Source organism: Platalea leucorodia (genome assembly GCF_965183815.1).
Source record: "Platalea leucorodia genome assembly, chromosome: 6".
NCBI classification, from domain to species: Eukaryota; Metazoa; Chordata; class Aves; order Pelecaniformes; family Threskiornithidae; genus Platalea; species Platalea leucorodia.
The window spans coordinates 84942852-84957219 of NC_138828.1; the positions used below are offsets into that span (position 1 = coordinate 84942852).

The 14368-nt window shown below is 55.8% G+C and overlaps 1 protein-coding gene across 4 annotated transcripts in view; it reads left to right on the forward strand.

Moving 5' to 3' along the window:
• The window catches only part of RAB11FIP5 (RAB11 family interacting protein 5), a 44103-nt gene that overhangs the window by 3238 nt on the left and 26497 nt on the right, over positions 1-14368 (forward strand). For 3 of the 4 annotated variants that reach the window (XM_082314834.1, XM_082314835.1, XM_082314836.1), the window contains exon 2: positions 13765-14204. In XM_082314834.1, the coding sequence (XP_082170960.1) occupies positions 13765-14204 (440 nt within the window). Of the gene's footprint in view, positions 1-6108; positions 6227-13764; positions 14205-14368 lie in introns of those variants that run through there. The other variant, XM_082314838.1, reaches the window with a different exon arrangement.

The following is a 14368-nucleotide window of genomic DNA, read 5'->3' on the forward strand; positions in this document are numbered from 1 at the left end:
GGCAGGTCTGCAGTGTGGAAGGGGCTGCAATGTTTTTTTGGAGAGGGGTCCCGAGTGCTGGAAATTTTAGTCCCAGATTATAAATAGCAAAACAAGCACAGGCTCCCTGTCTCTGGGACTGCACTGTGGGGTACACCCCGGCCTGTGCAGCAGAGATAACCATTGGCCCCTGAGCGAGGGATGTATAAGTTGAGTCTCTGCCATACGCTGGTTTTTAGGACCCCATCTGCAGTCCTTGCTCCTGGGCATAAAACTGCTGCCAGTTGGAATGGAACCCCGCTTAAAAAAAGGCCTCGATTGTCAGCGCATTGACCTTGCTCTCATTTTCCTGCTGATTTTTGTTGCGCGGAAACTTTACCGGTGATGATTTTTATACTTGTTTTCAGCTCGATGGAAAATGTTCCGTCAAACTTGGACTATTCTCCAGGAACAAGCCGTCAGCCGGCATCCAGGGGTGTTTATGAGCTGCCTTGTTCAGCCGAATGTCTCGGTCGTTTCAGTGTTTTGCCCAGGAGAAAATCAACTCTTGGATTTGCACAAAAGCAGCCTGAGAGCTCTCATGGCCTTTTTGGGCATCCCAAGGCTTGTCCCGCGCTCAGCCAGCTCCAAGGCTTGGGGTTGGCGAGCAAAGCAACAGTGCTAAGCATCATTTCTCCCTTCTCGCTTGAGCTGTGTATTGCTTTTGTTTTTCACCCATGCCCGATGCGCGTCTCCGAACGCGATACCTTTCTCCATCAGGAAAACCCTTTGCCGTGGCCCTGCCCGGGCGGGATGCTCCTGGTCCTCGCTTCTCCCTCCTGTGACCTGATCCCTGCACCTCTCCATCCTGCCTCCTTTTTTAGGGGCCCAAACCCTGGCGTTGCCAGCAGGATGAGACTGTGCAATAAAATCCTCGTTCCCATACTGGCACGGTGACCATCACCGTCTCCGACCCTAACAGCCTGCCAGCGGGTCCTCGAGCGCTGCCGGCTCGACACAGGCATGCAGTGAGGTGTGGTTGTTCGGTGGGGTGGTCAGTCCCCTCCGAAACAAGGGCTCAGCCCAGCAGAAGAGGTTTTTTCTGCATTCGCAAGGCAGCTATCGCTTCTGCTTCCTGACATCCAGGAAATGCTGTTGCAGTCCCCTGCGGGGACTCATCCTGCCTTCCCTGCAGCGAGCCGGGGAGCGTTACCTCCACGTCCATTCCCATCAACGCAGCGTCTGGGGAGGGTGGAAACGCCTCCAGCTGCAGCGAGACCAGAGCTTCCATCCCACACCCGTCGGGCTGTGTTTTCCCCTTGGCCAACGTGGTCCGGTGGGTGGGTGGCATGGCGGGGGCTTGGCGTTGGGGAGGACAGGAGGTGCAGAGTAACGACTGCGGGGTCGGACCTTGGACTTCACTGCTTGGGGGCCCAAAAGGGCCTTGATTTTGCTCCATGGGCTGTGAGGCTGATGGCAGGGAGGGACAGTGGGCACCCAAGGTTTCCTGGGCTGTGTAAAGAAAACCCATAATTGTTATTACCTCCTTTCTCCCACCCTTGAAATCTCATTTTCATTTGCTTTCTTTCCCTCGGACCTCACAGCCCCTCGCAAATGGGAAAGGTTAAAGCAGTGAGCCTTCCAGGGCGAAGCTCTGCTGGCCGTGCAAACACCAGGCTGCCGGAGCTCGGTCTCCGGAGAGCAAAATTCAGGTGTTTGCAGTACTGGGATCCCGTGGGTAAGGGGACAGTAAGTGTAGCAGAGGAGTCGTGATTCCTGGCGCTGGCGTTTTCCTGCAGTGACTTGCAGTTGCTTGCTGGCTGCTGCCTCGGACAGGGAGCCATGGCAGCGAGTGGCCTTTGGTGTCTCTGCGACAGGGAACTCGTCTTGCGGAGTTTTTACCCGTGTAAAATGAGCCCAGCTCCAAATTCCCCAAAGGCCTCATTGCTGCAGTTCCCTTTGCTCGTTCCCGTCCCTCCCCAGCTGTGGAGGGGCTGGTTGCTTGGAGGGGTCTGGGCTTGCGTGCAGCCCTTTGCCGGGCAGTCGCAGCATCTCCGCCCAGGCAGCAGGAACGAGACACCCTCCTTCTTGCTCTCCATCAGCAAAGAAGCTACTTGGGGTACAAAACCTTTCCTCTGGGTGCTAAACTTTTCTAGCTGAAGTCCTTGAGGCCACCAGGGCTTCTCTCCTCCGTGGCCTGATGGAGCTCAGTTCTGGGGCAAGGCTCAGTGGAAAAGGGATGGGGATTTCCTTGGGCTCAGGGAGAAGATGTCACGGGGCCAGGCCAAGACGGCTGGCAGAGCCAGTTGGAGACAGGGCTCATCAGCCCCGTCCGCTCAGCAGCAAAGCAGCACGGGAACCTCGAAGAGGCGAGAAGCATCCTCGGGGCCAAGGGACAGTCCCCAAATCCCTCCCTCGCTGTCCGTTGGTCCTTCCTGAGCTAAGCCCCACATCAGGCACTTTTCCCTTCCCCTTGCTGGTTGTACCCATCACGTCCCCTCCTTGCTGTGGCGAGAGCGGATGGGTAACGTGCTTTCTGTGGCACTGTCCTCATGTTTCCCCCGGGCACGGACCCGCTCTCATCTCCACTGCCAACCCCTCTGGACTGCTGTCAGCCCATGGCGTGCTCGTGGCCGTCGCCCTCCCTTGTTAAATTAAAATCAGTGGAGATCATTAGCAGCAGAGCACGCGCTGCGGCCTGCGGGCTCTTGGCTGTGGCGTCTCTCTCGGATGCGGTGGTTTGTGCTCGTTGCCGTTCCCACTGCGGCCTTGGCTTCGGGCTGCATCGCACCCAGGGTCGGAACTCCCTTTCTGCTCCCTATCAGGCATGAGCCAAGGCCAAATCGCTGCAGCCGTGTCCTCTGCACGCCTGTCCTTCAGCCTAGGAGAGGAAGAGACCTTGCAGTGGGGCGGAGAGGAAATAGCTGTTCCGTGATAGTTTTGGGATGGAAAGTTTTAATACGAGGGCAGACAGAGCCCTCTTCCCCAGCGGCTGTGATCGGAGGCACCCAGCAAGGCTGGTGAAGGTCTTTGGGGTGGCCGAGAGCAGCAGCGAGCTCCTTGGGCTCCCTGGGCTGTGATGAAATCCTTGTTTTGGGGCTAGAAGAGCAGCTCTGAGGGGTTGTTGCATCTCAGCCAAGCCAGGAAACACCCTGCTGTGTCGAAACGCCACCGAGCAGGGGGAGGAGAGCCTTAGTCCTGCCAAAAATCAGGTCGAGATGCTCTCTGTGCTGCTGGAGGCAAGGCTGGGCTGGAGGCAGCCAGGCCTTGGGATAGGGACCTTGGTGTCCAGCTTGTCCTGGGCAAGCATTTGCCCCTAGCTGGGAGCCCCTGGGGAAAGCACCGAGGCGCTCAGGTGATGGTGACACTGCTTATGAAATGGTGGCAGTGCTTAATTTTGCTCCTGCCTGCCCAGTTACCCCTGTTTTCACCCAGTTGCTGAGGTCGGTTTAAGAGGTTTAAGACCCTTGCTCTGTTCTGCTCCAGGAAGGCTCCTTTTTTGTTGTTTTTAAAAGATATTTGAGCAGCTTGATCCCAACTTTGCAGCTCTGGCGTGTTGGGTTTGGACTGTCGGTGGCTGACAGCACTGGCCTGTCACCCTCCATCATCTTAAAAACCAAAAAGCTGCAGATTCAGGCTTCTTTCTGTGTTTCAGGCTAATCTGCAGAGCCCTAACTGCCTCCAGCGGTCTTTTTCCCTTAGCAGCTGCAGAAAAACCCGTAGCCAGCCCAGAAAACGCCTTGAACCTGTTGGCACAGAGTTCCAGACGCGGGTGGAGCTGGTGCTATTGCATGTGCCGAGTTCAGCTAGTGCTCACGCCGTGCTTCAGGAGCCTCGCCACCTCGGTTTGTCTTTCCAAGGTGACTCCCTCCCTTCCCTACAGAGTCTGGCAAAATATTTCTTGCCAGTCCTTCCTCTTTGGTGACCAGGAAGGGAGGGTGGGCTCTGCTCGCCGCTCCTCTCGCCCTCCAAGGGGCCGTGTCGTCACGCTGGGCTGAGCTGGGTGGCTCAAAGGCAGCGTCCGCAGCGGGAGAGGAGTTTTTGGGGGATGCTCTTTGTGGTTTCTGGGGGAATCTGCTCGATCGTGGCATTGCCCCAGAGGAGAGCATCTGCGGGCACCCTCAGCTGCGCCCTGGCAGCGTGGTCCCTTGGAGCGGTGTGTCACAGCTCGGGGGTCTGCTGGAGACACCCCCTTCTTTGTCACCGTCACCGGAGGGAGAACATCCATTGGGAAGGAGAGCGTGTCCGTGCCGTGGCTGCTGCCAGGGCAGTGTCTAGACCGGGTTGTTCTGCCTGTCCGCTGTAGCCAGCTTGCAAACGTGCTTATGCAGGCGCCTGTGAAAATGGGCTCCTTGCCCCCAGTAACCCCGCGGGCTCCGGATGTCACCTCGCCTGCTGAAATCCTCTTGCTCTGGACGCTGCTCCGTTGCAGGCCTGCTGGCACAGGCTGTTGCCTCTGCACGCCTGCTGCACGGGGCTTTCTTGACAACTGGAGTCCAAAAAAGACTTTGCATCATTTCTACATGCAGTCTGTCGGGTGAAAATGGCTTTTAAACCTTTACTGCCGCTTCTCGTTCTGCCCCAGGGCTTGTTGGAGCCTGTGCTCGGCAAAGGTGTGCAAATACCTGCCGTGGGAATGTGCTGTCTTTGTCAGAAGCTTGGCTGGGGACACAGGGTTTGGGTTTCCAGCGGGACAGCCTTTCCAGCCCGGGCGGGGGGTTTGGGAGCCCCATCCCCGGAGCAGCATCCCACAGCCTCCCCACGTTTCCAGCACGTGGGTCTCTTTGCCTGCAAGTCCGCCGAGGATAAAGGTGTGTGTAATTAGAGCAACTTGCTGCTGGGTTTAAGATTTGTTCCTTTTTCCCTTTTCCCCCCTTTTTGACATGCGTGACTCACACCCGAGAGCGGGTTGCAGCATCTGTTGATGCGATGAATGAACAATCAACGTGTGACCTGTTGCCGAAGAGGGTGTAGCTGGTTTCGTAAGCTGCGTGAAGCCCTTAGGATTGGTTTTCCCTTTGGAGGACAGGTGCTGCGTTCCCAAGCCTCCCGTTGCCTCTAGGTACTAGGTTCTCTATTCCAGCCCTGCCGTGATGCTCTTCCCATTTCGAAGTGGAAAAGGATTTACAGCAAAAACGGGTTTCTCCTGCCCATCCCGTGCACGTTGAGTTGTGCGTGAAGTCGCTCCCGGGAACCAGGTGTGCTGGGGGAACCTGCAGAGCAGCTCCTCGGTGCCGCTTGTGCTTTGCAATCCTGCAAAGTCAGCTCGGGGCTCATGTTTTTTTTTTTTTTTTTTGACTTTTCTTTGTGCCCTTGGTTTCTTCTGCACCGGGCCAGCGGATCGCCAGCGCTGCCTCCTCTCCCATCCTCGCACGGGGGCCTCGTCCCCCAGCCTCACTGCGCCCAGGCAGCGCTGGCCCTGCACTTCAGGTCATTTGGTGACCACAGACGTGGTTTATTGGCTTGTTCGCAATTCGGAGGACGCAAACCTTGGACGCTCTGGAGCGTAAGCGGATAAATATAGCTGAAGAGATCACTTTCTGTCTCCTGCTATTACTATCTCCATTCATAAATGTTTCATGCTCCGTTCTATAGCTCCTTAAATCTTCTCTCCTTTCCTCTTTCTACCTGCCCACCCTGCGCTAGAGAGGGGAAAGCCTCTGATCTTCTTAGCCTAAATTGATTTGCGCTGAAGTTACCTGCCCTTGCTCTCATGCCAGCACTGTCCTGGTGGCCGATAGCTCTTCTCCATCCCTGGTGTCTACCCTGCTCCTAAAACTGTCCCCCTCTGTGCCATCACACACCCCTGCTTCCCTCTGCCAGCCGGCCCAGGGGCCGTAGGGGCAGATTTGGGGGCAGTGGGGTGGCTGGGCAGCCATCCTCTGTCTCCTCTGTGGACAGGGTCAAGAAACCAGCCTGTCTGGGGGCTCGGCAGGTCTGGGCCACCCCAGTCCCCCCGTGGCCAAGGGGACCTTGCCGGGATGGACCTTGTGCACGGAGCGCTGAAGTGCTGCAGGATACGTGCCCGGAGCACCAGCTCCATAGCGCAGCCTGGGTGTTGCACCAGTGAGCTGTGGACACCAGCAGGGCTGTTTTTTTTTTTTTTCCCGGTTTTCATCATGCCTTGCAGGTTTGCAGGCTGTTCCCTGCCATCAAGACCCACTGGAGTGAGAACATCTCTACTCCTGACCTGCGAGTCACCGGACAAGCCCTTCAGCAGGGCATGGACACGGCAGAGCGTGGACGGCTTCTCTGTCCTGGCGCGGGTGTGAGTCGGTGGTGGGATTTTCTCACGCGGGTTCCCGGTTGTCCCGTGTTCCTGGTAACACATCGCTTGGAGCACCAGCGCCGAGTCTGTCGCTCCGTGCTCTTGCACCCCTCACCGCACACGGCTCCTGCTCTTTCTTTCTGACATCCCATTTAACCAGCACTCTCTTGAGCAGCCCAGTTGGTCATGCCAAAGCTGGAACCCATTAGAGGAGCAGGGTTGAGTTGCTTCATTAGCTGTGAGCTGAATTATCTAACGAGCTGTGGGGGGTTGGTTTCTTCAAGTTTGTTTTCGAGCACTTCTCAGAGGAACGGTTGGAGAGATGAACTTCTTCCCACCTCAGCCGCTCAAGCCCTTTCTTCCCCATCCGCGGGGGAATCAGCCTGTGTTTATTTTCCATCTGTGCTTTTAGCAGCTTACAGGGATCACCTTGCAAAATAGGCCATCCAAAACCAACACGAAACGAACCTACGCTGCAGAAAAGCTTCCCAGCACCGGCGGGGGAAGCTGTGTCAAAAACACAAAGCCAGACAAAAAGCACAAAACTCCCCAGGGTTGGGTTGTTTTCCACCCTCCGCTTCCCTTCTCGGGTAGGTGAGCTTCCTCCTGGCCCGATGCGATGCGCGCGTTTCCGCAGGGCTGCTTCAGCTCTCGTCTCACCGCAGTGCCTCTTCGCTGCCCGTGCCGTGCCCGTCGAGGGGGTTTGTACCAGGAGGAGCGGTGCCCCTTCTGCCGACATTCCTGTTTTCCCTGGATTGCCTTTTCTGCCCTCCGTCCTGCTCTGGCAGTGTAGGGGCCCAAGTAGTCTTTAATTAAAGACTTGGGGCTCTTCTCATAAGCCAGGCTGACCTTGTTGCGGGGATGAATCAGCAGTAAATGACAGGCTGGTGCGGCGGGGGAAGAGGCATTGGCTCCGCGTTGGGCAGTCTCGTGTTCGGTGCTGCAGCTCGGGCGGCTGAGTCGTGTGGGGCAGGAGCATTTCTGCTCGGTTTGAGGCGAACCTCGACCACCCTGACAACGCTGAGGGGTTTTGGGAGGCTTTTGGGAAGCACCTGACGGCTGAAGCGCTCTGGAAACCCTGCAGAAACGCTCCAGCTGCGCATCCTTCCCCGTGTGCATCTGTGAACACCGCGAGTCGCTAAGGGACTTAACCACCCAAGGAAGCTCTCTTGAACTCACTGGTAGTAAAGCACTGGGACCAGTCTGAGAGCAAAACTGGAGAACCATTGCTGAAGGTCCCCAGGGTGCATTGGACAGGTCTGTTGGGGCGAGGTAGGTCCAGCTGAGTTGGAGGGTGGATGGGGATCTCTTGGGGACCCCAGCCAGACCCATGGGAGAGCAAAGGTGGTCCTCCTTGGAGGGACCCACGTCCTCCTTGGAGGGACCCACGTCCTCCCTGAGAGCAGGGCAGGATGGGGCCCTGGTGGTGCACATGGCACCGCTGAGAGCCGTGTTGCCTGCGCTGCCCTGCTCGCCTGATCTCGCCCCGGTGTCGCTGGGCTTTCTCCGCTGCCTGATGTTGCATGCGACTGTAGTAATCCTGAAACAAGGCAGTGAGCTTGGATCACCCCAGGGCTTCGGGATGCTGAGCCGCGAAGCTGCTGACAGGATGGGGGCTTCAGCTTTCTGCTTGGTTTTGTGTTGAAGGAGTGGGTTGATCAGGAGGGGGACGGGGAAGGGACAAGGTGACGGAAAGCCTCGGATCACAGTCAGCGTTGCCTTTCTGATAAGGGTTGGCTCTGCGTCCCCCTGGTCATCGCAGCTTGTCTTCCCATCCGGGGAGGTGCTGGGGCAGCCCACGCAGACCAGGTGTCTCATAAACCCAAATGAGTTTTCTCATCGACGGGGCGAAAATACTGCCCAAGCCTTTTCCCCCCGTAGCTCGGGTCCCCAACGCGAGGTTTCTAGGGGCGGGGGCTCCCCCATGAACGGTGACCTGCAGCCCAGCGGAGGCCGAAGAGCAGAGGAGGGGGAACGGCGCGAACCAGGCGCTGACCCCGAGCAAATCCATCCCATCGGCATCCTCCGTGGGGTTGCTTTCCCTCCTTCACAAACAGCTCCTACGCTCTTGTTTCCATGCCAGGGTGTTTTTTCCTTTTGCTCAGCACTAGCTGGCTTTCCGGTATGGGATGCTGCTGGAGGATGAGGGAAAGCACGTGTTTTTTGGGGGCCTGGAGATACAGCAGCGCTTTGTGTCCTGCTCTCCGTGCCTCCCTTGCTGCTCCAATTGATCCTGGCAACAGCAAATGTAAAAATAGATGCTGGGCGCTTTCTGCCTTTCCTCCCAAACCTGCCTTTTGGCAGCCGTGCTGCGTGGCTCGCCGTTCTCCTTGACTCTCAGTGGAGGCAAGTGGGAGGAGAGAGGAGCCTTCGCACAGGAAAGGGTTTTACTGAAACTGGAGGCAGTTCAGCTGTGCTGATTAAACACGGTGACCTAAATGAGCGTGCACAGCCAGGCAGGGGGGCTGGGGAGCCCTCCGCCATACATCAGTGCTCACAAGCAGCGTTACTGCGGCGGGACGTGAGCTTGCAAACCCCTGGAGCACGTCTCCCTTCCCAGGAGCTGCCCGAGAGCTTGCAGGGGCCTCCAGTTGTTTCCCCTTTCTGGGGCATCTGCGGGGAGTTTTCTGTTTGAGGTTTCCTCTCCCGTCCCTGTGTGCTGGGGCGGCTTGCTGCTTCCTTCCCCCTGCAGAGATCCCCGGGGCCTGGGTGTCCGCCTGCCCCTTCCCTGCCGCAGCACCCGTGGCCGGCAGCTCCTGGGGTGATGCTGGGAGAAGCCCTTTGCCTTTGGGGGGGATGCGCACCCAGCATGGTGCAATGCTGCAGGCAGGCGCCCGATGCGCAGAGGCACTGGACCCGTGAGGTGCAAGAGGGAAGAATGTAGGGCTTTTTAGCAAAAACTAATTGCCTGAACCTGCAGTTCATAGAGTCACTGAATGCTTTGGCTGGAAGGGACCTTTCCAGGCCATCCAGTCCATCCCCCTGCCATGGGCAGGGACATCTTCAACCAGACCAGGTTGCTCAGAGCCCCGTCCAGCCTGGCCTTGAGTGTTTCCAGGGATGCAGCATCCACCACCTCTCTGGGCAACCCGTTCCTGTGTTTCACCACCCTCATTGTAAAAACTTTCTTCCTTGTATCTGGTCTGAATCTCCCCTCTTTTAGTTTAAAACCATCCCCCCTTGTCCTGTCGCATCAGACCTTGCTGAAAAGTCTGTCCCCATCTTTCTTGTAGGCCCCCTTTAAGTACTGAAAGGCCGCAATCAGGTCTCCCCGCAGCCTTCTCTTCTCCAGGCTGAACACCCCCAGCTCTCAGCCTGTCCTCATAGGAGAGGTGTCTTCAAGCTGGCTCGAGCTGCGTGCGCTGGACGTGGCGGGTTGGAGATGTCTCTTACCAAGCTCTGCTCTCCCTAAGGCCAGGGCCAAGGTGTCTCAGCAGAAGCATCGCCATGCAGTGGAGGTGGGCAGTAGCTGATGGGTGGAAAGGAGCAGGAGAAGGGTGTTGATATGGGACCAGCAGGCCCAGCAGTAGGTGGCCAGAGATGGGTGGCTTGTCCTGGATGTCCTGTGCAGCGAGGAGCTGGGCCCAAGCTGGTGGCACCTTCCTCGAGAGAGGCCTCCAAAACATCTTGGAGAAGCGGGTCCTTGCAGTCCTGGGTCCCTGGTGCTGGCCATGCTTGGCACGGCTTCCTCGATCTCCCCGCGCTCCTCGGTGCCAGCACCTCTTCCACAGTCTGGTTAATATAACCCAGTTAAATTCAGAGCGATTGGTCTGAGCCTGAGCCGCAAAGCCCACGGCTGCTATTTCAGACCTGGAAAAGGGTTTGTATGGGCAGAAGCAGGTTTGTTTTTCCAGGCGTATCGTCTGGTCCCGTAAAAGAGATCACGTCCCCCTCCGAGGCTTGCGCTTGGGTGGGAAACATGGAGGAAACATGGAAAACGGAGGGGCGTGGGATGGCGTTAATAGTGAAAAGATGCTGCGGGAGTTTGTGTTTAGCTGGGCTGGGACTTGAAACCGCCCTGATCCCGCTCTCCTGCCCCATCCCGGCCGAGGCAGCATTTGCACCTCCTGTTTCCACTGGAACTGATTCATAAAAAAAAAAAAAAAGAGTAAGCCAACATGGAACAACTTAATCCTCCCAAACACTCATCTTGTGCCATAAACTTAGAGCTCAGCCTAAAAATAGCTCTGTTCCCTGTTTGAGGTGTAGTCCCGACTGCTTGCCGACTGCTGATTAGGTCTTGGGAACCCAAAATAGCTCCTTAATCCAGCGCCAGCATAAGCAGAGGTTTTTCCTTGAACGGACGCTTTTTGAAGCAGATCAGGTTTTAAGGCTTGTTCTTTCAAAGGCGTCGCCGCCGAGCACCCAAATTAATTTTAATGACCACAACATTATAAGCGATGGGACGGGAGATGCTGAGAGCGTATCCGTGTGAGCTGAGCCAGCGCCGGGCTCTTAGGGGCTGTTACATCTCCTCATCCTCAGGCTTGTGCCTTTCCTTATGTTAATCCACCCAGATTTTCTATTTTTTTTTTCCATGAGATGACATCAGATATAAAAACTACTTGCAAGATTTTTTTTTTTTTTTCCTGCTAAATGATTCAGCCCCCAAATCTCTCCTCTCCCAGCTGGCAGGCGGCTGCAACCCTTCCCGCTTGAACTTCTTCCAGGTCTTGCATCAAACAGAACAACGTAATATTTGATGTGCTGTGGCCGCAGCCTGTTCCGAGCTGCCTTTTTCTCATCGCTCCTACGGGAAGAGTCTGCCTGACTCACCTGCTCCTGCTCCCCGGCAGCGGATCAGCCCGCTGGAGTGTCTCTTTGTGGCTGTTGGCTTGCTGTATGGGGTTAATGCTGCTTTTTTTCATGGTTTTTTTCCTGCATGTTTGGATGTTTTCAAGCTTGAAGCCTGGGTACTGAAAATTTTTCAAAGGGCATCGTATGGGAGTGGGATAAGCAAGTGGTAGGGGTAGGAATGGGTTCGCTGGGGATTTAACCCCACGTCTGTGCCCAGCAAAGTCCCAGGTGCTGTCCCTCCAGAATTGGATGGTGAAGGACCTGGGTATTTCCAGCTGTACGCTCCTTTTATTTATCCTCGCATCCCAGCAGGGAGGTAGGGGGTTTGTGCCCCCTTCCCGAGGTACGGTGCAGGCTCCCCAGGCTTTCCAGCTCCTCCCTTCGTCCGAGATGCGGTAACTTCCCCAGCAGTCATTCAGAAACTTCTGGAGGACTCGATTCAAGTTTTCTCCTCGCCCTGGTGATTTCGGCGTGGTCACACCCGTCTCCATCCCTTCACATTTTCCTTCCCCCCTTTTTTTTTTTCTTTTCGGTGACTTCACTTTTCGAGTGGATGTAAGACACCGCCGGGATTTTTATTTTCTGGGAAATCATTGGGAAATTGTTAACCCAGGTCTAGAAATTTCTTCCACCTCCTGTTGCTGCGTCTTTCGACCCTGAAGCGTGTCACGGAGAAATAGGGTCTGTCCCGAACCTACAAATTTCCTTGTGTCTTATTAAGAGCAATTTTAATACTTTGATCCGGGAGGGATCAGAGCTGCCGGGGCAGCGGCTGTGCTGGAGACCCGCTCATCCTGCTGCAGCCGCCCCGGGAAGCGGAGCCAGGAACTGGGACAGAAAGACAGGGCACCTCGCGGGAGGAGAAGGGAGCGAAGGACCACTGGGTCGGCAGCGGTTTTGGGGAAGAAACAGTTCCCTTGTGGCCTGTCTTTTGTGCTGCCCCATCTGAACGTGGTACCGTGGTGAAATGGAGAACTAGATGGTGCCTCTGGGCATCTCTTGCTTTGGTGTCCTCTCACTCGCTGTTCATTCCAGCCGGCAGGAGGCAAGACCCCTCTCCCATCGCGTACCGGGGGTTGCTCCGTGCCCTGCCAGTGCACAGGCTGTTCCCTGCGGAAGGATTGGGCCCTAAATCACAGAATCACAGAATGCTTTGGGCTGGAAGGGACCTTTCCAGGCCATCCAGTCCCACCCCTGCCATGGGCAGGGACATCCCCAACCAGACCAGGTTGCTCAGAGCCCCGTCCAGCCTGGCCTTGAGTGTTTCCAGGGATGCGGCATCCACCACCTCTCTGGGCAACCCATTCCCATGTTTCACCACCCTCATCGTGAAAAATTTTTTTCTTGTGTTTAGTCTAAATCTCCCCTCTTTTAGTTTAAAACCATCCCCCCTTGTCCTGTCGCAGCAGGCCTTGCTAAAAAGCCTGTCCCCATCTTTCTTGTAGGCCCCCTTTAAGTACTGAAAGGCCGCAATAAGGCCTCCCCGCAGCCTTCTCTTCTCCAGGCTGAACAACCCCGGCTCTCAGCCTGTCCTCATAGGAGAGGTGTTCCAGCCCTCTGGCCATTTTTGTGGCACTAAATGGAGGTTGGGAGGTTTTTTCCCTTGTGCAGTGAATGTTTTGGAGGCTTTTCCCATGCTCCTTCCATCTTTGTGTGCACAGCTAAGGAGCGAAGTCTGCGTTATGGGTTTCGTGTGGGGCAGGGCAGCAGGGAGCATCCCCCAGTAACCTGTCAGTTGAAGCTTTTGCGCTGGTGGATGTGGCCAATATCTCCTTCAGGAGCTCTTAGCAGCCCCAGCGGTGTGGTGCTGGGAGCTGGCGACCAGCATGAGGGATGCTTAATAAAGTCCTTTTTCCTCCTCAGCTCAGGCTTCTGGCTGCCTCCAATTTTACAGGCATTTCAGCAGAATTGAGGGATTTGGAGGAGGAGGTGGTGATGGCCATGTAGGCGTGCTGCATCCTCCACCATCACATCAGGTCATCGCAGATCCCAAAGCTGTACCGCAGGCTGGGAACTGCCATCGGCCAGCTGCGGGAATGCAGATATTTCCCAAAAATCCAGTAACCTGGGTAGGGTAGGGTAAAGTAGGGTAGAGTTGGGTTGGGTAGGGTAGGTGTGGCACGGCAGCTCCTCCTGCCCGTAAAGAGCTCCCGGGATGCAGCACCCTCTAAATGCTTGATGCAAGGACACTTCTGGGCAAACTGCAGCATCTTTACGTAGGGTGAGGCATGGCAGGTCTGGCATAAAGTTATTTTAATGAATGCTGTTGAGTGCCTTTGCCATTACAGTACTGTCTCTGACTTGAAAGGATTTGTTCTGAGTCACTGACTCTTGAATATTTAAAACGCAAGCACAAAGCACCGTCTTTTTTTGAACATGGGCTCACAGCAACGTATCAACTGACCGTACAAAAATTTGGCCACCAGTAACTTTCCCTTGAAACGCATGGTGGTATCTGACGCCAGGGTGAGCGAGATGGTGTTTGCCATGTTATTTAGTGGAAGGACAGTATTTAGTAGTAGGACAGGGATGGAGACAGAGCTCTTACAAAGCTGCCGCGGTTCAGGGAGGGGTCTGGTCCTCCATGCTTGGCATTTGCGTGTCTCTGACTCAGGTCTTAGGTGACTTCTGGGGCGCTTGTGCTTGCTCCCACCCAGCAGTGCCCTCCCCGAGGTCTTCCTGGCTTGTGCCTCTTGGAAATGACAGAGGGGCCTTTCCTTTTCTTTCCTCTCTGGCTGCAGGTGGCACAAGCTACACTCCAAGGCTGGGAAGAAGGAGAAGGAGCGTGGTGAGATCCTGGTGAGCATCCAGTTTACGCGCAACAACCTCACGGCCAGCATGTTCGACCTGTCCATGAAGGACAAGCCGCGGTCGCCCTTCGGCAAGCTGAAGGACAAGGTGAAAGGCAAGAAGAAATACGACTTGGAGTCAGCCTCTGCCATCATCCCCAGCAGCATGGGCGCCCTTGACATGGAGGATGACTACGACATTGGGGGCAAGAAGTCCAAAGTCAAGGGCTTCTTCTTGAAGAATAAGCTGCGCAAGTCATCCTTGACACAATCCAACACCTCCCTGGGATCCGACAGCACCATCTCTTCTGCCAGCCTGGGCTTGGCCGCAAATGTTCCCGAGGTAACCAAATCCCCGAGCAGACACAGCAGTCTGTCCACGGAGCGCTCTGGTAAGCGGATAATGGTTTTAATCCCTGCCCCCCTTTTTTTTTCCCCTTCTTTTCTTTGTAAGGGACTGTTGAGGCTTTCCTGCAAATCTGTTAACTAATTGCTTACCTAAGAATCATAGAATTGTTTGGGTTGGAAAAGACCTTTAAGATCATTGAGTCCAACC